This window comes from Tupaia chinensis, unplaced genomic scaffold (genome assembly GCF_000334495.1).
Source record: "Tupaia chinensis unplaced genomic scaffold, TupChi_1.0 Scaffold000453_2, whole genome shotgun sequence".
NCBI lineage: Eukaryota > Metazoa > Chordata > Mammalia > Scandentia > Tupaiidae > Tupaia > Tupaia belangeri.
The window spans coordinates 162,454-182,489 of NW_006159961.1; the positions used below are offsets into that span (position 1 = coordinate 162,454).

Consider the following 20,036-nt stretch of genomic DNA (forward strand, 5'->3'; position numbering starts at 1 on the left):
CCCCCCCCCAATGGTCATGCCGCAATCCCTTCTTCTCCATTCTCCTCCCGGGATCTTGGGCACGCATGTACACGCACCCAGGGTGAGTTTTAAGCCACCGGGTCCAGGACGTGAACCGCGGTGGGCTACGTGGGAGTCCAGCGACATAGCCATTACGCTAACTGCTGGTTCCCCCTTATTCACTCTTTAAGGCACCTCAGCTTCAAGGAGACAAAATGGTTTGGGCTTAGGGAGGGGAGGAGACCCTGCGTGCTGCAGGAGGTCCTGACTGGGGTGGCTCTCACCAGTCCCTTGGCTCTGGGGTCCTTCCGCAAGCCCTGCTGCAGCTCCTTGCTGCTCTCGGAAGGTATTCGCGATGCTGACCACTGCTCCCTCCCAGAGGCCCAGCCCTTCTCCTTTAGGCCGACAGCAGGCTGGCCTCCCTGCCCCAGGATAGGAGGCAGCAGGCCTTTCGCTTTTATTCCCTGAAGTCCAAGATTGCTCCCAAGGCTGGAAAGTCTTAAGGGTAGACTCCACAGAGTTCTGAAAATGGGGTAGGATCTGGGAGGAGGCTCTGGGACCCCTGAGAAAGCCAGGTCCAGCCTCCCAAGGATCCCTTACTTAATTAAGGTGCAGAGGACCTACAGTCCTGACTCATCAGCACCACCCGAGACCCCAGGTGGGATGACTCACACACCAGAGTAACCGCAGCTGAGGTTCTTCCCGTCTGGATTCCAAACCCCACCCAAGGGGACGCGGGCTCCAAACCCCTCCTGAACCACTTTACAACAGACAGTGCCTGTCCAGCACACCTCTGCTGTGGGCCAGGGTTCGGGCCCACTCTGCCAGTTTTCCTGTTTCAGAGCCGGATTAAATGAGACTTAGAGGGGATGCCAGGCTACATGACCCTGCCCCCACTGCGACTGAGTCAGGGCTCTTGTGGAAAGGAGCCACACGGTGTGCAAGGCGCTGGCATCTCCACGACCACCTCGGCCTCCAGGTTTGGAAAATGACCGACTGGAGAGTGAGGGAAGGGGCTATATTTAGCCTGATGAACCCTCACCCAAATAGGCCTGCTCTGGGTGGGTCTCTCTTGCCATGGTCCTGTCTCCTGCTAGGGGCCTCGATTTCCACTTCCTTCCCATGCAACTCTTCCCTCACCAAAAAGCCAAGCTCGCTCAGGTCTGTGTGGGCCAGACATGGCAGGGCTTTGCGGGTGGGGAGCCGCTGGGCTGAGGGGTGGGCGACACAGGAGGGGTCTGTGTCCCCAATGAGGGGGAGTGAATGGGAAGTGAGTGCCCGGCCCGGGAGAGGGTGGAGACCACTACTGTCCTGACTCCCAACGCCAAAGATTGGGAACGGCTAAGCTTTAAGCACCCACTGCGTGCCAGGCCCAATCCTGACCACATTTGTACTTATAATCCAGGCTGAAACCTGGAGAGTAGGGGCTTTCGCCCCCATTTACAGGTGAGGCAGTGGGAGCACCGAGGGCTGAATCACTTCTCCAGGATCACACAGCTGCCGAGTGGCAGAGCCGTGCTACGAGTCCAGGTGGTTCGGTGCCAGGCTCCATGGTCACAACCACCACATCATGCTGAGGCACCCCTGGGGTACCTGGATGTGTTTGTCATGCTAGTCTCCCTGCCCTGTCTGTAATTGCTCCCCACCCCTGCCCCGCCAGGCCCGGCTGGGGATGGAGGAGAGGAGTGAGCGTGTATCAGGGACCTCTGTGTGGGCGACAGGAGGGCCCATTCTCATCCTGTAGTGACATACAGTGCTGAGAGGGCAGGTTTGTGGTCCCTGTTCACAGGCGAGGTGACAGAGGCTCAGGAAGCAGCCAACAGCCGGCGAGATTGGAGCAGGCCATTTGACTTGCCAGCCCCACACTTCCCCCAGGCTCCCCTGAAGACTGCCCAGCCTGGCAAACGAGGGTTCCTTCCAAGGCTTTCATTGTTCAGCTAATGCGTGCCTACAGCCCCTGGCTCGGGGTGTGTGTGTGTGGAGGAGGGCTAGTGCCCCGAGAGGGGAGCTGAGCTCTTTTTTTTTTTTTTTGGAGAGTTTTTTTTTTTGCTATAGGGCACATGTGCTCGCCAGACAGAGAGAGACACAGAGACAGAAAGCGAGAAATCACCCCCCAGGGGGGATGGTCACGCCGCAATCCCTTCTCCTCCATTCTCCTCTCAGGATCTTGGGCATGCACGCACATGCGCCTGGTGTGAGTTTTAAGCCACCGGGTTCAGGACGCGAACCGCGGTCGACTATGTGGGAGTCCAGCAACATAGCCATTACGCTAACTGCTGGTTCCCACTGAGCTCTTGACATAGGGAGAGAGCAGGTCCAGATAGGGCTGAAGTCCAGCTTTCATTTCATTTTCAGAGCCCCCTTGAGAACCATCAGTTCATCAGGAGGTGGAGGCTCCAGTGGCCCTGTGTCCTACAGGGCTACATCTCTGAAGGACAAGGCCAGAGCTGGGGTCCTCCTGAGGCCCCCTGCCTGCCCGGACTGACGTGGAGGGGGCTGCTGGCCAACGGCACATTCTGAATCCTATAAAAAGACAAGTGTCCTGGCTGCCAGAGGCTTGGGCTCCAACCTGCGGACAGCACTGCAGCAACCCGAACCCCAGGAATGTAAGGCGGGGGTGGCTGTAAGGAGGAAGAGGGGCAGAATGAGCTCTGCCCTACCCTGCACAGGCAGCAGGCAACGCCAACTTGGTGGGTGCTAAGAAACCCCCCAGCTTGCTTTCTCGCTTTTCCTTTCTCTCTCTCTCGTCAAATTAAAAATAATAATAATAAAAACAAATAAAAAATTAAGTAGATAATCCTTTTTTCAAAAAAGAAAAAGAAAACCCCCTAGAACTTGAAAACTTGCAAAAGGAGAGTGCCAGACCCTGGAATGCCATGTAGGAGCACCCTGGTTTTCAGGCCTGCTTGAGGACCACTTCATTATCCAGAGCAGGGTTCTCAACTTCAGTCCTATTGACTCGGGGCCAGATAATTCTGTGTTGGTGGGAGGGGGGCTGCTTGAGCACTGCAGGGGGTTTAAGCAGGCTCTGTAGTGGTACATGCCCACCACCCACCTCACAGCTCCAGACACTGCCAAATGCCCCCTAGAGGGAAAACTACTCCCCCTCCCCTTCTCTTGAAAACTAGAACCTGGATCTTGGAGAACTGTATAACTCACTGCTCTACCCTGTAGAGCTGCTAACCATTTCTGCCTGCTAAAAGATAAGCCCTGGGTCAGCAGGTGATGTGGTGGGTAAAGCGCTGGATTTCCACATGGCTGACCGTGGTTCGAGTCCTGGACGTGGCAGCTTGAAAATCACTCTGGGCATGTCTGTATGCCTCCCCAAAACCCCAGGAGGAGAATGGAGAAGGTGGTATGGAAATACCCCTGGGGGTGATTTCTCTCTGTCTCACTCTGACGAGTGCATACACTCTATATCAAACAAGAAAGAAAGAAAAAGAAAGAAAGAAAAAGAAAAAGAAAGAAAAAGAAAAGGAAAAAAGAAAGCCCCGAGGATTACGATTTCATTGTCCCATAGGACGTTAACCAGCCCGGTATCTAACCTGCAGTCCTGGTCTGCAATGTCGTAGCTGCTGACCCTCTCACCTTCTCTGAGCCACGTTTACCCTGCCACTTGTTCTCATGGGCCAATTCACCTTCGATGTGTTACTTCTCTACTTTCCTCGCAGTCATGTTTTCACTTTCTGAGAACTGCTGTGACACGGGACTGCTTGGAGGATGGAACAGACCATGGAGCGCGAGCATCCGTTTCTAGTCTATGCTAATACTCAGTGACGGGCCTCGTGGTTGCTTTTGTAGGCCTCCAAAGCCAGAATGGTGACCTTCCCAAAGGTCTCCTTTAATTCTGTCGAAGGGGGGGAAGGGGCTCCCTATGAGCAGGATCCCTTCAGATATCAGGGAACAGGCAGGACTTGAAGGGGTGCAGCCAGCTTTGGGGAGTCTGGGGCTAGGGTGGGAGGCAGGACCTTGGGTGCTGCAGGCTTGGCTTCTAGCTGCAGCTGGATGTCTCACCGTCTTTCCATTGGCCCCAGTGGCGGCTTGCTGTCTGTCCCACCTCCTCCCTCTCTGACGAAGAACGCCCCATCTGTCACCTCCTCAGCCTCCACTCTCCTGGGAGAGTGTAGGGAGGGGCTGGTAGGCCACAGACTCTCCGAGCCTCAGGCAGGCTTCTCTCTGGGGCAAGCAGAGTCTTCCTGGAGGTGAAGCTAGATGCTCTGAGTCCCTGCTGGCCAGAGCAGGAGGCACCCCCACGGTCGGGGGAGAGGCTCACAGGAGGGCCCAGGGCTCTGTAGCAGTCCCCAGGGAAGCAGAGACAACTCTGACACCCTGAAAGCCACACCAAGATGCCCAGTAAAGGACCTGGGCGGGGCACGCAGGGATTTCACCTCTCCATGCCTCACTTTGCTCATTTGCACGAATGGGGAAAATGAGAGCAGCTGCCTTACAGGGCCCTACGTGAGGGGACTTTACCGTACTCCTCCAGCAGTGCTGCACCGGGTTATGCCCTTTGAGTCTAGACCAACCTGGGAGTCGCCATGCCCAGGGCAACCCTGGCTATGGAACCCACTCTGGACACCGTGAAACAGCGTGGTAAAGCCTCCCAGTGTGGACACATACGGCCCGACTGTGCGGTGGGTCTTGACTCAGCCACTGACTTCTCTCAAGTGTACGGTGTTACCCCATTTTGTAAACGAGGGCAGCGGTGGGACAGAGAGGTGAGACCACGCGTCCTAGATCTCGCAGCTAGGACGTGAACGACCCACACTCGGAAGGCTACCTCGAGCTCTGGGGCTGTTCCCTGACCCCGCCATGCTGCTTGGCCAGGCTGGCTGCGTTCAGAGCCTGTTTTCCCCCCACTGTGACATCACACCGCTGGCCAGGATGTCCACATCCCGGGTCCTTGTCCTGTTACCCTCCGAGCCGCTGTACTTTCCCAGAATGCCCCGGCCTCTGCCAGCTCAGCTTCCGCTTCTGTTCAGGGAGGACCCTGGTGCCCCACGGATGCCGCACAGGCAGAGTCAGAAGGTCCTCCATCCCCCGGAAGTCCAGGGCTCCTAGCCCACGGCCCTCAGCGAATGCCAGGGGAAGGAGGCGGAGGACAGGAGAGCCCTTTCCCCAGACGGGTCCTCCCCCAGTCAAGAGAGCCAAGGCCTCCACTCTGCCTGTACATAGGTGGGAGGGCTTCTCCCCCCACATCTCCGCCTCATCCCCGAGAGAGGGGCAGGCTGGGCCTTAGACAATCTCCCAGGCCATGGCATGGAGTGTGGACTGGGTGAAGCAGGGTGAGATGGGAGGCCGGGAAAGGGGAACAGAGGTCACCCTGGCAAGCTATGGGGCAGAGTGGAACTGGCTCTGGTAAAGACCAACATGACAGAGACCCCGTACCAGGGTGGGGGGCTCGGAGAGGGAAGAAGGGGTCTGAGGCATGGAAGAGGGGAGAAGGCGAGGATAACCCTCTGATTTCAGAGTCGGGGACAGGGCAGAGGGCGGTATCACTTACCACCAGGACGGCATGGAGGAGGAGCAGGCAGGGGTGGGGAAGTGGAGTCGCGTAAGCCCAGCTTTAGGGGTGTTGGGCTACAGGTGCCTGTGTCCCCCGACCAGCGGTTGGCTTTGCTGGTCAGGTCATTTTATGATGGAAGTTTCCTCATTTCAGTAGCTGTCGGATCTCTCTCTCTCTCTCTCTCTCTCTCTCTCCTCCAACCCTTTGCTCACAGTTCCCTCTGCCTAGAACCCTCTTCCTACTGGCCCTTCTACAACACCCTCCGTCACCCTCAACCCCTCAGCCAGGACCCACTGCATAATTGGCAGGGCTCAGTGCAAATGGAAATGTGAGACCTTTTGTTCAAAAAGTAGAAAGTAAATGTGTTAAAGGCACTAAAATACAGCATTTTGCTCTTTTCACAGTCTCTTTATCAACTTACTGTGCTTTCGTTCTTTTTAGAAAAAATTCTGTTCTTTAGAGAGCATATGCACATGAGAGAGAGAGGGAGACGCGCCCTGGATGCGGCCTCATGCTGCAATCCCCTTTCCCTGGTCCTCCAGCTCCCTCAGTGTTTTCAAGCCAACCTGGGTATCCAAACCCGTGGTTAGCCAGGTGGCTTCCAGCACTGCAGTTCATTTTGCTATTGACACCACCAGGCTGAGCTTCATGCTGTGTTCTTATTGCCTGTCCCATGTCATGTGGGCAATGCTGACCAACTCAGGCACCTCCTCCTAACACTCCCTCACTCCCCCGTGCCCTGGCTAGAGGTGGAGAAACAGAGCCAGGCACTTCGCCTTTACACAGAACTGCTGCCTCTACTGCTGGGCACTGCAACACCCCAGGACACTGCAACCCCTATTCCAGGGGACACTAGGTAGGCAGGTGAGAAACGCCTTATGGGCTTGACCTCACAGACTTGCCCAATGGATGGGCTGTGGCACTGCCAGCCCAGGTGGGAAGAGCCATAGCTATGGCCTTGCCCTGACACCAAAGGGCCTGCATATCCAGCCCTGGCCCTCCCAGGGCACCAGAGGGCATGGTGCCTGATTAAGAGCCATCCTTTGAGGTATGGAGGTGGCAGAAGGCAGGACCAAGCCCTGCTGCGTGTGCCATTGTTCAATGGACTTCACTTATGAAACACACGTCCTAAGACAGTGTTAACTAACGTTTCAGTATTACAACCTCAGAGCATTAAACCCCAGTGTGGGCCCTGAGACGGCATAGGTCATACATTCCTGGAGCTGGCCCCCCCTCGCCCTTCAGGCCTTGGGTTGAACATCTCATTCTCGGGGATGCCTCCCTGACCCCAGGAATAGCCTGGGCTCTCTCCTATTTATTCTATTTTTGTGTCCCCAAACCATACACATTTCCCATACCATCTCGACTGTGCATTTAATTGGTTTAACTGTAATTGTTCGTTCACTCAGCTTAATTAAGCTCTGCAAAGAGAAGGACTATTACTATTTCATTCATAATTATACCCCCAGTATGTGCCAGAGCTATATATGCAGTAAGCAATATGATAGCATGCCCAAAACTTTGTGGAAAAATGGAGTTTCTTTCGGTGCAAAATATTTTTGAAATCTATGCATAGTTTTTTTCTTAGTATACATTTTCCATGAACTTTCTGAAGCCCTGGTACTACTGTTAACTGAATGAGAAAGTTAATTCAGAATTGGTCCACAGGCTTTCCTTCTGAAAAACCATGGGCAATTCTGGATGACTGGGAAGTCACCGACCTTTCCCAGAGACCTACAAGGCTGCCCAAAGGGTAGGAGAGATGAATGCCTCCTGCTCTGGCACCTCTCATTTCCCTCTTGCTAGGTTTTGGAGAGAGAAACCGACAAGGGGGAGTGATAAGGCCTCAGCTAGAAGCTGGCTGTGTGACCCTGGGTATTTCCACCCTCTCTGGGTTTCACAAAAAGGGTCAGGTTAGGGTTCCTCCTTGATCATTAAAATCCCATTGAGCTCTGTCATGTAAGGTGACATTTGCTGCTTTGAAAACGTTTCTGGTCAGATTTCCCTCTTCCAGAGAACTCATAATCTTGTCTCTGAGTTCTAGACCTGACTCGAGGCTTTGCAGCTCCAGCCCAGAAACTAAAGGAAGACAGGAGCATTGGAAAATTTCAAGGCAGCCATTCTGTTTCATAGATAGAAGATGACATAATGCCTAATGTGTAAGTTAATATTCTCTAAGGAGAGCAGAGTTTCTTGCAAAAGTAGTCAACTTCTTAAGGCATGTAAATGGAACCAAGGCTCTGGCATGGTATGGTTCCAGGCACTTACTGGGGGAGGGAGGAGGGGTGGAATTATGGAACTCTGAAACATGCTCTTCGGATTCCTAGATCAAACTCTCCCATGAAGGCAAGCTCAGCCACAGCGAGTTTCTTCCAGATTACCCAGAGAGGAAATTAGCATTCAGTCTCCGTGGCCCACTAGCTGCCCTTTGAAAACTCAGTTTCCACATCTGTCAAATAGAGCTACTCGATGGGGCTAGTGCTTAGCTCAGTGCCAGGGCACAGTGTGTACTGGCTGGTACTGACGGATCATCTCACAGAATCTGGGCACGCTGCTGGACCACTCAGCCACCCTGCAGGTGTTAGGAAGGCCAGGTCTGCATCCTCAGGAAGCCGAATCACCAGCATCCACCAGAACGGTGCACCAAGAGGGCCTCCCCCAACCTGGGCCACAAGCCTGCAGGAAGAGGGCCAGAGGACCTTTCTTACCAGGCCGAGGTTCAGAGAGTTGTTGTCGTCTTCCGGCATGGGCAGGTACACAGCCAGGGCCACACAGTTGGCAAAGATGGTGAGCAGGATGATGGTCTCGAAGGGTCTGGTGCCAGGGTTAAGGAAAGCCTCTGAGTGAGGTGTGGGATTTGCAGGCTGAAGGGAAGAGGGCACTGAGGGTCACTCTGGAGTCTGATGATAATGCCAGGCTGCTGGGCAGGCTCTGGGAGGCACGGCCACGATGCCCCTGCCCTGTCTCCTGCAGGTACGGAAAAGGCCAGGTTGCCCCAGGACCAGACTTCCGATGAGATCTTTTGGACTGCAAAGGTTGCTGGCTGAAGGCTATTCAGTTTTAAAGGCCAAGAAGTCTCAAAAAGTGCTCCCTTCTATGTGCCTACCACTACCCCCTTAAGCCCCTCCCCAGGAGCCATGGCTTTCTGAGGTTCTGGCCAGACAGCCTGTGGGGCTCACCCAGAGAAATGGTAAAGGAGGCTGGGGGGCTGATGCATGTTAGGGCTAAGTATCCCCAGAGCAGAGTTGAGAGAGGGAAGCTGGAGAGGTGCAGCCCGAATGCCCAGAGCTGTGCAAACACATGTGCTCACGCCCACTCACAAGCCGCCCATCCCAGACACATCCTCCCTCCAAGGCTGTTTCCAGAGGGTACCCCAGGCCATGCCTTCTGTGACTTACTGACCCATTAGAAAGCCAGAGTGGCATTTGTTCAGGTAAACAGAGGGAGAGAGACGGCGAGTTGTGTGTGTGTGGTCTGGGAGGGGGTGGGAGACACATGAAGTAGACAGGTTTGACTGAAAGGTCCCATTCCCTCCCCAGTAACCTCTAGGGTTTGACAGAGAGGAGGGCAGTGTGGCAAAGAAGCCCAGGGGACAAGAGGCTGGGTAGCAGAGATGGAGGACAGGGAGACCCTGCAAGTAAACTTGGTCCTACAGAGGCAGGTAGGGAAGGTCGGATGTGGCCCAGCTCTGCGGGGTGGAAGTGGGGTTGCCCCGGTGCTAGCTCTCTTGCCGGCGAGGCCCATGTTCCCCGTGTCCTTCCAGCTATTCCTCATTTGCCCTTCTGCCAGGGAACAGCTGGGGGAGCCCAGTCTTCCAGACCCTTCAGAAATATTCTAAATATGCCTGAGCAGCTGCCTCAGAACCCACTTGACCCAGGGCACCCTCCTCTCTGCTCCTTCCTCTCTGCCCCAAATAACCCAGATATTTTCATCGTCCTTCCTCCTGGAGCTCATGCAAACAAAGAAAGGGACTGGAAGCCCCTGCCCCCAGCAGGGGAGGTGAATGCAGACAGGCTTCTTCCTCCAGCCTTCCTAGGAGCCCTTTCCTCCTGCAGCCCTACCCCACTGGGCCGCGCCCCCAGGGGACAGCAGAAGGGAGCCTTCCCTCCACTCCCGCGTCTTCCCAGTCTAGAGAGGAGTTTCTCAGAGACCACAGTTCCTTTCCAGGCCCGATCCTATTCCAAATTGAGACCATTGTCCCCCAAACCCCAGAAGTGGCCTATGGTAATGTGCACTTGGGTCCCTGGTCAAAGTTCCCATGTAACCGGCCCCCTCCACAGATGGCCAACAGGCATCTCAGACTGTCAGCGAGGCCTTGGGGCACACCCTCAGGCCCCAGGAAACCCACCAATTCCTCCTCTTCCTCCTCTCCCACATAGTTAAAGGCTTCCTTCCCACAGGCCCCTGGTGTCGTTCCATGGCAGTCCACCCTTTCCCAAGTTCCCAGTCTCCCTGGCCCTCAGAGTCTATGTCCTGTGCTCACCCCCAATCCCCCACATCACGGCACCCCACTGCATGGCCCACAAGGATACTTCCATTCCACGATGCTGATGCAGGCCTTCCGCAGAGGGTTCTGGAGGGTCAGGCAGAACAAGGCCCGCGGTGGCCTCGGCAGGATCTCAGGAACAGGCTTCTTGGGCTGTTTCTTCCTCAGGCCCTCGTCCTGGGGCGAGGATGGCTCCATGGCTTCCCTGGCAATCTCGCTTTCCCTGCTCCCCCACCCCACTGCCCTTTCTTCCCTGCGTCCCCAATGCCCCCGCCTTGGGGACTGAGCGGCTGAGCCTGCTGGGCCAAGTCTGCCTTGCTGAGCCAGCCCAGGGTGGGGGCGGACTAGGGGGAGGATTACTTTCTCTGCTCCCAGCGAGTAAAATTAGCCTCCACTGGCTCCCTGCTGCCCGCCCTGAGCTCCTGAGGCCAGGCAGCTGTCATTCCTTCCAGCACAACCAGTGACATCCCAATCCGTCCATGAGGAGGGTGGGGGGTGGGGGGAACCCACGCACAGGCCTGGGATGGGGCAGGGGCAATGCAGTAGAAGGCTCAAGGCTGGGGCACTGGAGTTGGGGGCTGGGCGATGGTATGGAGTGGCCAGCTACAGACCAAGTGCTGCCCACCAAGGCTAGGCCTCTTCCCAAGTCCCATGACACTGTCCAGAGAAGGTGCTAGATGTCCTAGCCACCTGCCACCCATCTCAGTAGCTGCGGCCATCGCTCCATCCCATGTATACCCCACCAGGGAGCCAGTGGACCCCTCCCCCTGAGGTGAAAGGCTCCTAGAAGACCTTGAATGTGCACACCCGTGGCACAGCCCCTCCCCCGGTGGAGTGACATAAGCTTCTTTCTTCCCACCCCTCCACCCCTAACCATGCAAGGGCTGTCCTATCCCGTCCTATCTCTGGGACTTCTGCCCCTCCTCCACGCCAGTCCGGACCTTGACTGAAGGCTTAGCAAAGGCGAGTAGAATTCCCCGGAGCTGAGCGACAGCACACTCCACGCTCCCTGCCGCAAGTGCTCTGGGCTCTGGGTTGGGGGAGGGGGCGGTGAGAAAGGGGCACCAGAGTGGGTGTGGGTGGACAAGGATCTAAGAATCACAAACTGGGCAATCCTTTTTATTTAGCCCTTGGGGCAAACACGGCGCCGATGTGCTATACGGACTCCTCCCAGAGGTTTAGAGTCTTGAGTCCTCACTCAATACAGGAAAAACCGAGAAGGCTGCGCTGAGGGTAGGGGAGGGGCGGTCGCCGTCCTCCGGGAGCCAAAGGGCCCCACCGGGCACACTCATCTCTTAGTCCCAAGTCTGTCGGGTCGGATCGATCTTGGCTGAGTGCAAGCGGCAGGCTGCTCCCTCCTCCGCCCTCTCTCTGCGTTCCTCTATCTGCGGGCGCGCGAGCTCCCGGAGCGAGCTAGTACAGGAGGCCATCTTGTTTCCTGTGCCGGTGACTCTGAGCTTCTGTGCACTCGGCAAAATTAGCCTGTCACATGCTGAGCACCGCGGCGTGAGCAGTTCAGCGCGGTGCCTGCCACAGTGAATTTTTCCGTCCTGATAAAAATAGATGAGGTCGACCAGAAGCTCTTTACACGTGGACCAAACAAAACAGAATGCGGAAGCCAGACCCGGGGGCAATTAGCCTAGAGAGCACATAGCGCGCGCCCAGAGCTGTCCCGCGCCCTACCCCTCACTGCACCCTTGGGCGCCTCCGGTCTCGATGGTGCTCGCCTTACGCTTGCCCGCCACCTCCGCTGGTGGAGGAGACTGGCTGTCGCGCAGATACTAGAGAGCCGCAGACCTCCAAGTATCCGGGGCCTGCTCTGCACCCCGGGTTCCCCCGTGGCTACCCTGCTGCCCCCGGTGCGGCTGCCCGGATGTGGAGGACAGGGCCTGTGGGTCCCAACCCCGGGCTGTCACAGGCTCGATCAATGACTGGATTCCTCTGACTCGAAGCAAGGCGAGGAGGACCCCGACGGATCGGGCGCTAGGGAGGTGGGGGCCCGGGCCTGGCAGTCGCCGGGGTGGTCCGGCAGCGCTGCGGCTGCGGGCGGCGCGCCTTCAGGGGCCGAGCTCAGCAGCCCCTGCAGGTACTTGATGTAGCGGATGGCGGCGCGCAGCGTCTCCACCTTGCTCAGCCGCTTCTCGGCGAGGGCGCCCGGGAGGTGGCCGCGGAGGCGCGCGTAGCCCTCGTTGACGCACTTGACGCGCTGGCGCTCGCGCTCGTTGCGCTTCTGTATGAAGGCGGGCTCGAAGGGGTAGTCGTAGACCCCGAAGGCGCCGGGAAAGTGCACGTAGGGGAACACCCCCGCGTAGGCGTCGTAGTAGGGCGGCTCTGCCGCGCCTGGGTACAGCAGGAAGGGCGCGTTGCTCAGGGGCTCGGCGGGGGGCCGTGGCGCCTGCGGGGGAGGGGCCATGACACCCAGCTGCATGCAACTGGGGGGCCCTATGGGCCTCCGGTCCACCAGGGCTCGGCAGAAATTGTTGTTCATGATGTTGCCAGGAGCTGGCCCCAGAGTGAGACCGTCCCCGAACGGCTCCTGCTTGGGGTCTGTGCAGCCCTGACCACGAGGCAAGTCACATCGCCAACGGCGGCTCTGGGGTACCAGGACTTGCTAGGGCCTCTTCATGCCCTTTGGGGTGGCTTCTGAGGATTCCCTAATGTGGGCCATCGCTCCACACAGGTGTGGCCCCCTGCGGAGGCTCAGCAGGTACCCTTTCCGATCCAGCCCGACATGGAGTCGCCCTGTGACTCCTCCGGCCCTTGCTCTCCTGCAGGGCTCCCATGGGCAGGCCGCAAACTGCGCCCTGAGAAGGCCTTCTCCTGCAGCCTGGCGGGGCACCTTGCACTGGCTAAACCTGAGGCTCCAGTGCCGGGTTCTTGCTGCTCACGCCTTCAGGATTCCCAGGTTTTCCCGGGGGCCCCAACCAACAGCTGCTAAGAGTATAACAGATCAGTGGAAAGGATCCGGGGTGAACGTTTCTAAAGAAGAGGAGAGTGAAAATAGCAATTAGGAGAGGTCTAACTGGGCCCCTTTGTGTCATCCCTACCTTCAAACAGGATTGTACACAGGTTAGGGGTGGCGGGGTGGCTGCTGGAGAGGAGCAGATCCAGGTTCAAAGCCTGTGTTCACCCACAAGGGTGAGCCCCTCGAGCGCCCTGTTTCCAGACACGAAAAATCCTTCAGAGGAGATTAATCACATAGGAAAACTGAATGAGCAAAGGTGCACCGAAAAACATCTTCTGGAGGACCTGGTGTATAAAAATGCCTAATAATGGCACTTCCTTTGAGAGTGGGGACCACGCTTTATCACTGCTTCCTTCAGGGCCTCCCATCTAAAAGGGGCCAGAGACCGCCTGCTGAGTTAGCACGAGGAATCCGCCCTGCAGCCCCCAGTATGTGAGGGAGTCTGCTTATTTATTTTTATTATTATTAGTTATAGTTTTGCCAGAGAGTGAGGACAAGGGCATGTGAGGTGGGAGGAGGAAGAGAAAATGGGAAAGCAACTCCCATGGGCGGGGGAGATAGGGGTGGTCACACGGCAATCCCTTCTCTCGGGATTTTGGGCACGTCCAAAGGTCGGAGCCAGAAGGTCCAAAACTCAAGCTGCACAGTCGGTTGTGTGGGGGGATCCAGCCACCTTAACCACCATGCCACAGGCTGGCCCAGGGGTCATACTCTTTATTGATGGAAATGCATCTTTGATTACAAGAAACTTAGGTGTCGGGAGGACTTTCAGAGCATTTCCTGCCCCAGTGTAAATGGCCCAGGACCCGCCCTCCTGCACCAACCTGGGTTTCTCATTCAGGCCACTTACCAGAAGCACCTGTTGTTCCCCATCCCATATGCCCAGAGGCTGGCTGAGCACTGGCATGGAAGGGAAGCTCCACAAATGCTTGTTGAATAATGGAGAGAGGTGACTGGGCTTGCTGGAGTGGGGCAGAATTGCACTAACCGCGCAGGAGGAGCTATGATTACTGATGGGGGTGTCTCACCTCAGGTTAATATTGTGGTTCTCTTATTTAGCTTCCGCCTTAGGAAGAGAGATACTGTAGGTCAATTACAATCGTCACTGTGATCATCCTTGACGATGTTCTTAGGAGCGTGACCGTGGAATCCTGTGGCTGGGAAGATGAGAATTGGGGCGTAATCAGACTGAATTAAGCACCAGGCTGTACCCCAGGAGTCACATGAAGAACCCTCTTGTTCCAACTTAGAAAACCTGAGCTGAATCCTGGCCAGGTTCTGTCAGCACCAAGAACCTTCTTGGCTCAGTTCATGGGACTGGGCAGAACCGGCTGTCAACAGCGCCACACTGTGATGGGAGGAAGCAATGGCAGGAGCAGTCCAGGTCCTGACCTCATCGGTGAGTAAATGCCAACTCCCCTTGGAGACGGAGTCCCCAGGCCTTCAGAGCAAGAAAGGAAGACTCCCAAGGAAGAGCTGTGGGTTTTCTAGTAACATTTACTAATTTTCTCCTTGAGTTTGTAAAGTGACTCCTAACTTAAACGTTCATTATATACAGATACATACAATGCGTTCAATGAAATGTTTTTTGCTATTTGTCTCGAATAAAAAAATAGTCCATTGTATCAGCCTGAGGCAACTTGCTAGATAAAAGTATGGCTCTGAAACAGTGTATCAGAGCTTCTCCCACACACATCACTAGTGAAATAACCTAACTGACTTACCCTAAGTAGCCACAGCCCACTAAGTGCTGGCGATGCTGTCCACCTTTTTAAGGGGTCTTGGTTCCTCTCTGGGACTGGGCACTCCTTGTTCCTTTACGTTGCCCTGGGCACAACAGAGCAGGTGTGCCGGGCAGGAGGCACTTGTTCTCCACCGGGCTCTGGTCAGGACACGAGCCACCCCGAGCTCTGCCTCTTACATCCACAGCGCAAGCACAGTGATCCCCATGCCTGTACAGTTAGTGCGCTGAGAGCCGGCTGTCCTTAGATGCTGAGCAAAGAACTCTATCATCCTCAGGCCCAACTTGCAAGGGAGGGTAAGGTGCTGTGGGAATGTCCCCAGTTCCCTTCCTAGGCCTGGCCACTTCTGGTCATGTGGCATGCAGTGCTTGCCCCACCAATACTAGCCCTTAGTCGCATGTGGCCAGAGTGTTATATCTCCACACCCCTGAGGAAGGCACATTATTCTACCTGGCTGTGGATGGTTCCCTACGTATGGCCCACTGAACCTGTCCCAGCCCTGTTCCTGGAACCCACTGCTCACAGGTCCCACCTGTCCCTTCCCCAGCCCTGTTCTTCATGGCCAACAGCCTGAGCGTTCTTTCCCCACCTGTCCCCAACCCAGCTGTAAACTGCAAGTACAAGAATTTCTGTCCTGGGACCAGCAGTTGGTGTAATGGCTATGTCCCTGGACTCCCATGTAGTCGACCGTAGCTCAAATCCTGAGCCCGGTGGCTTAAACTCATGCCAGGCACATGTGCATGCGTGCCCAAGATCCCGAGAGGAGAATAGAGGAGAAGGGATTGTGGTGTGGCCATCTTCCCGGGGCGGGGTGATTTCTAACTTTCTGTCTCTCTCTGTCTTTCTGGCAAGTGCATGCGCCCTATAGCAAAAACCTCTCCCAAAATAAAGAACTCCTGTCTTATACTTCATCTTTTTTTAAAAATTTGCCAAAGGGCTTATGCGCTTACCAGAGAGAGAAGAGAACTACAGAGAGAGGGAGAGAGGGAGCGAGGGAGAAAGCACTCCCCGAGGGGGAAGGTCATGCTGCAGTCTCCTCTCCCTTTCTCTATCCTGTTGGGATTTGGGACATGCACAAGAGCTCAGTGTAGTTTGCAAGCCGCCAGGGCCGGGATTCAGGCTACAGGCAGCCATGTGGGATCTAGCTCCTTTAGCCACTAGGCTGCAGCGCTGTCTCTCCCACATCACCCTGGGACATACTGCACACGCCCAGTAAATGTCTACTGATGGAGACTAGTGGGACTCCCTGAGGGGACTCAGTCATAGAGCAAAGCCAGACGTGATCTTTGAACGGCTGCACCACTCACAGGGCGGATGACGCGATTCTACCATTTAGCTTCCTTGCTGTCTTCTCTGGGACTAGAATAAGGGCTGGAGGCCTGAGTTCAGAAGCTGGCTGGACGTTCCCTTCCAGCAGGGAGCCGGCGGCTCTGGATGAGGCTCTGAGGAAAGTGAGTTTGTAGCCCTCAGAAAGCCCTCGGATTGGCCCAGCACCACCTACGGACACCTGCCGGAGCTTTCCCTCCACCCACTGCTGCCCCAAACTGGGAGAGAGGACTCAAAGTGACAAACTCACTGGTCTAGTGGAGAGATGAGCCACCCCCCTGCCTCCAGGCAAGGTGGTCACTAAAACCTTTCTCTAAAGCGCTCTGTGGTCACACCCTGAGAAGTACGCTTCCCAATCCCCTCCCTGGGCACCCACAGGGCGCATTAGCAACCCAGGGGAAATCTGTTCGTGTTTAGCCCCAAGATTCTCAAGTGGACCACAGAACAGTTTTTTTTTTTAATTGTCTTAAGGCTACTGACCTGAAGTAGAATATATACTTCGGGAATGATGCCCTAAAATCTACAGGATAGATCAGGATAACTTTTTTTTGGGGGGTGTTTATTTTTGCCAGAGGGCATGTGTGCTCAGTGGAGGGCGGAGGAGTGAGAAGTCATTCCCCATGGGGACATGGTCACACCACAGTCTTTCTCCCTTTCTCCCTCCTTTCAGGATTTTAGTCCCAGATGTACATGTGCCCAGAGTGTTTTTCGGACCACTGGGTCCAGGACTTGAACCACACAGTCGGACAGAAAGGATCCAGCTGCCATAACCACCATGCCATGGCTGCCTTACTTTTATTTATTTTTTAAAATAAGAAACATCGCAGTCTCCCATCGGGGTCTGTCTTACAGCCTATAATATATCTAGGATAACCTCGCCACCACCACACACATGTTCAACACCCCTAAACACATACGGAATGCGAACGGTCATTTCAGAATCTTGATGCTACTATGCTGGGAAAACTTCCACATCCCTGGGATCTGACTTCAGAGAAGGGCAGCCTGGCCGTCACCGTGAGCCCACAAGCAGCTTTGGTGGGTGAGAAAAAGATGCTTCGTCCTCTCATGGACTGAGCGTGCACGGGCTGGACCGCAGCCCCGGTGCCTGCTTAGCCCCTCACACTGGCCAGGCCGCCCTTCCTGCTCAGGTTTTGGAAACTTCTGGCTGCTCTCAAGCAGCTCGTTTGCAGCTTCTTTCACCAAGAGGAAAGCATCACAGAGCGAGGTGTGGAATGGCCAACCCAAGCCCTCAACTTTGCTCAGTCTCAAGGAAGAGGAGCCGGGAGGGGAAGGGAAAGCCAATAGCCGGTGTCTCTGCGACTGGAGTTTTGCTGCGTGCACGGGCTGGACCGCAGCCCCGGTGCCTGCTTAGCCCCTCACACTGGCCAGGCCGCCCTTCCTGCTCAGGTTTTGGAAACTTCTGGCTGCTCTCAAGCAGCTCGTTTGCAGCTTCTTTCACCAAGAGGAAAGCATCACAGAGCGAGGTGTGGAATGGCCAACCCAAGCCCTCAACTTTGCTCAGAGTCTCAAGGAAGAGGAGCCGGGAGGGGAAGGGAAAGCCAACAGCCGGTGCCTCTGCGACTGGCGTTTTGCTTGGTGCCCTGCTTCTCTTATCTTGTGGGGAAGGTGGGGTCACCATTTCTGTGCACGAAAGAGGAAACAGGCTCTACAGGCCTACTGCCTCCCCAGGAATAGCAGGCATGCACCTGCCAACCACCAGGAGGCTGGAAGGACACCCTTGAGCACAGCACCTCCAGGTCCTGCGGGAGAAGCAGCCCGACAAGGGGAACGGTGAGGCTTGGCTCAAACTGGCCTGGGTGAATCCTGGCGCTGCTTCCTGGTGAAGTAGCCTTAGACCAGCTATGGGTTCCTCTAAGCCCCGGTTTCCTCATCTGCGGAATGAGAATAATACCTACCTTCGAGGTCATTGTGAAGACAAAGGTAATACATGTGGACCATGCCCCCTGCCAGGAACTGAATTAGGGTAGCTCTTATTGTCCGTAAGGCAGGGTGACTGTGAGAAGAGCTACTGGAAGCTCTAGGACCCTTGGATGTGGCTGTGAAAAGCCCAAGATGGCAAGTGCCCCCCCTCCCCGCACCAATACTGCAACTGGACACAGCACTGACGCCTGCCTCTAGCCGCGCCCCATGGTGACACCTGTCCTGACCAAGTCTAACAGGAAAACGATGTGCAGGCAAGGCCTAATTTGCCCTCAGATCTGAGTGAAAAGGCAACTGAATTAAATAATGTATTGAACACGTGCCCTAATACCCGCCAATCCACCCTCCAAATGCCCCTGGAGTTCCTTCTGGAACCCTGCTGCAGGCCAGGGACGCGGCATGGGACACCCAGACTGCTCCCTGCAGGTCAGAGGGGGCAAGGGTGCACTTTAGTAACAGTGCCCAAGACACAGCACAGCAACGTGCCCGACGCTATTCTAAGGGCCATGGGACATCCCGGCCCTGGGATGTCAGGGCTGATGGGACTCCACCCCACTGCTGAGGCGATGATGCTAGACACAGGGTTAAGCAACCCCCCAAGGTCACAGCCGGTACAGGGCAGCATGGGATCGCTATCCAAGCAGCGGGGCTCCCGAGTCCCCACTGTGTACCCGGGCAAGAGAGGCCAGCCCCACGCGAGGTGAGAGCAAAGGTGGTCGAAAGGAAGCAGTACAGCGCTCCTCCCTGGCCTGACTGCTGACTCCCCAGTGCGGGAAGTTGGGTAATCGCATGTGCCAGTCCACTCAGGGACGATCTGGGGACTGAGCGTCTGAGCTCGGAAACTCACTCGGCGTCTGCAGAGTCCCAAATTCTAAAGGGTTACCATCACCTGTTCTCGTGACGGCTATTTTAAAGGTGGCCGCTGCCGATCAGGTGCCATCCTCTCTCTGTGTGTTGAAGGGGTAAAGCCGAAAGCTAACTTCGTCCACACTATGCTCATGGGCACACACGTGTGCACACGCACACACACGTGTAGTCATTTAACCCAGTAGGTACAGGCTTACAGATGGAAAAGCTGAGGCACAGACCGGTGAGGAGCGTTCCTAAGGTCACGCGGCTGATAGGTGTTGGACTTGGGATTTGGAAGGTACCAGTGCGCTCTGGGACAGGCTCGCATCACCATCCCACGCAGGGACCGGCCCTAGCCCTGAACCAGTGAGACACGGAGATCTGGGAGAGAAAGCCCATCTGTATGTTCCTCCTAGCTCCCCCGCCCTCTCTCTCACCCCCTGCTGAGCTGCACCCAAATAGAGGAGGCTCTAACTCAGCAGCCCGACGCCGCCTGGACTCTAGTTACGAAGCCACATTCGCAAGTGCTCATGTGACTCGCTGACCCATCTGCCCGCAAGATCCAGCAAACCTACTGCCAGCCCGAGCTGGGGTTTGATGGCCGTCAGCCTCAGAGGCCTGCCCTCACCACTACACTGCATCTCCTCCAGCCTGCTCCAGGGTTCAGACAGGCCCGACTCCCCCTCCTGAGCACATCACAGCTTTGTTCCTTTCCGAGGACGGTTTCCCCAGCTGCTTCCACCCAGAAAACCCGGATGTACTCTCCGGACGCTGGCGGGCTCTGGCTGCCCAGTGCAGTGGGCCCTCGGAGGGCGAGTCCGCAGGGAGGTACAGGCAGGCGGCGATGCCCTTGGCAGCACAGCTAATCCCCCTCTCCCTGCAGAGGTGGGTGCCTAACCCCGGCCAGCAGGTGGCTCGGCTCTGCTTGCTCCCTCTGGGGAGGACAGCATGGGGCTAACTAAGCCCTGCAGAGTAAGGCTCCTGGCCTCCCTCCTCCAGGCTGGGTGGGGCCGTCACTATTTCAGGACTGAACTTGGGCACCTCCCTTCGCCACCACCTTCCCTGTTACCTCTGCCGGTGCTCTCCTCCAGCGCTGCAGTTCCTGGTGGGCGGCTGGCAGGTCTTCGGCCGGACTGCGGGATCGCCGGTGCTGCCCACCCACCTGCCTGCCCCGCGGCGCCTTCGGCAGCCCCTGGCCCGGCCCTCCCCCCGCCTCTC

General features: G+C 56.2%; 2 protein-coding genes across 2 annotated transcripts in view; both read right to left on the bottom strand.

Moving 5' to 3' along the window:
- CACNA1S (calcium voltage-gated channel subunit alpha1 S) overlaps positions 1–10,190 on the bottom strand; it is a 68,379-nt gene extending 58,189 nt beyond the window's left edge. The window contains exons 1-2 of the mRNA XM_006155464.1: positions 10,039–10,190; positions 8,215–8,320 (exon numbers count right to left, since the gene is read on the bottom strand). Coding sequence (XP_006155526.1) covers positions 8,215–8,320; positions 10,039–10,190 — 258 coding nt within the window. The remainder of the gene's footprint in view (positions 1–8,214; positions 8,321–10,038) is intronic.
- Positions 10,191–11,916: 1,726 nt separating this feature from the next.
- On the bottom strand, positions 11,917–12,480 carry ASCL5 (achaete-scute family bHLH transcription factor 5). Its single transcript, XM_006155475.1, has one exon. The coding sequence runs from the start codon at positions 12,478–12,480 to the stop codon at positions 11,917–11,919; it is 564 nt and encodes a 187-aa protein (XP_006155537.1).
- Positions 12,481–20,036: the final 7,556 nt, after the last annotated feature.

Bases quoted from the DNA above. Each gene is read 5' to 3' on its own strand.
- ASCL5 (XM_006155475.1), bottom strand. From the start codon at position 12,480: ATGAACAACAATTTCTGCCGAGCCCTGGTGGACCGGAGGCCCATAGGG.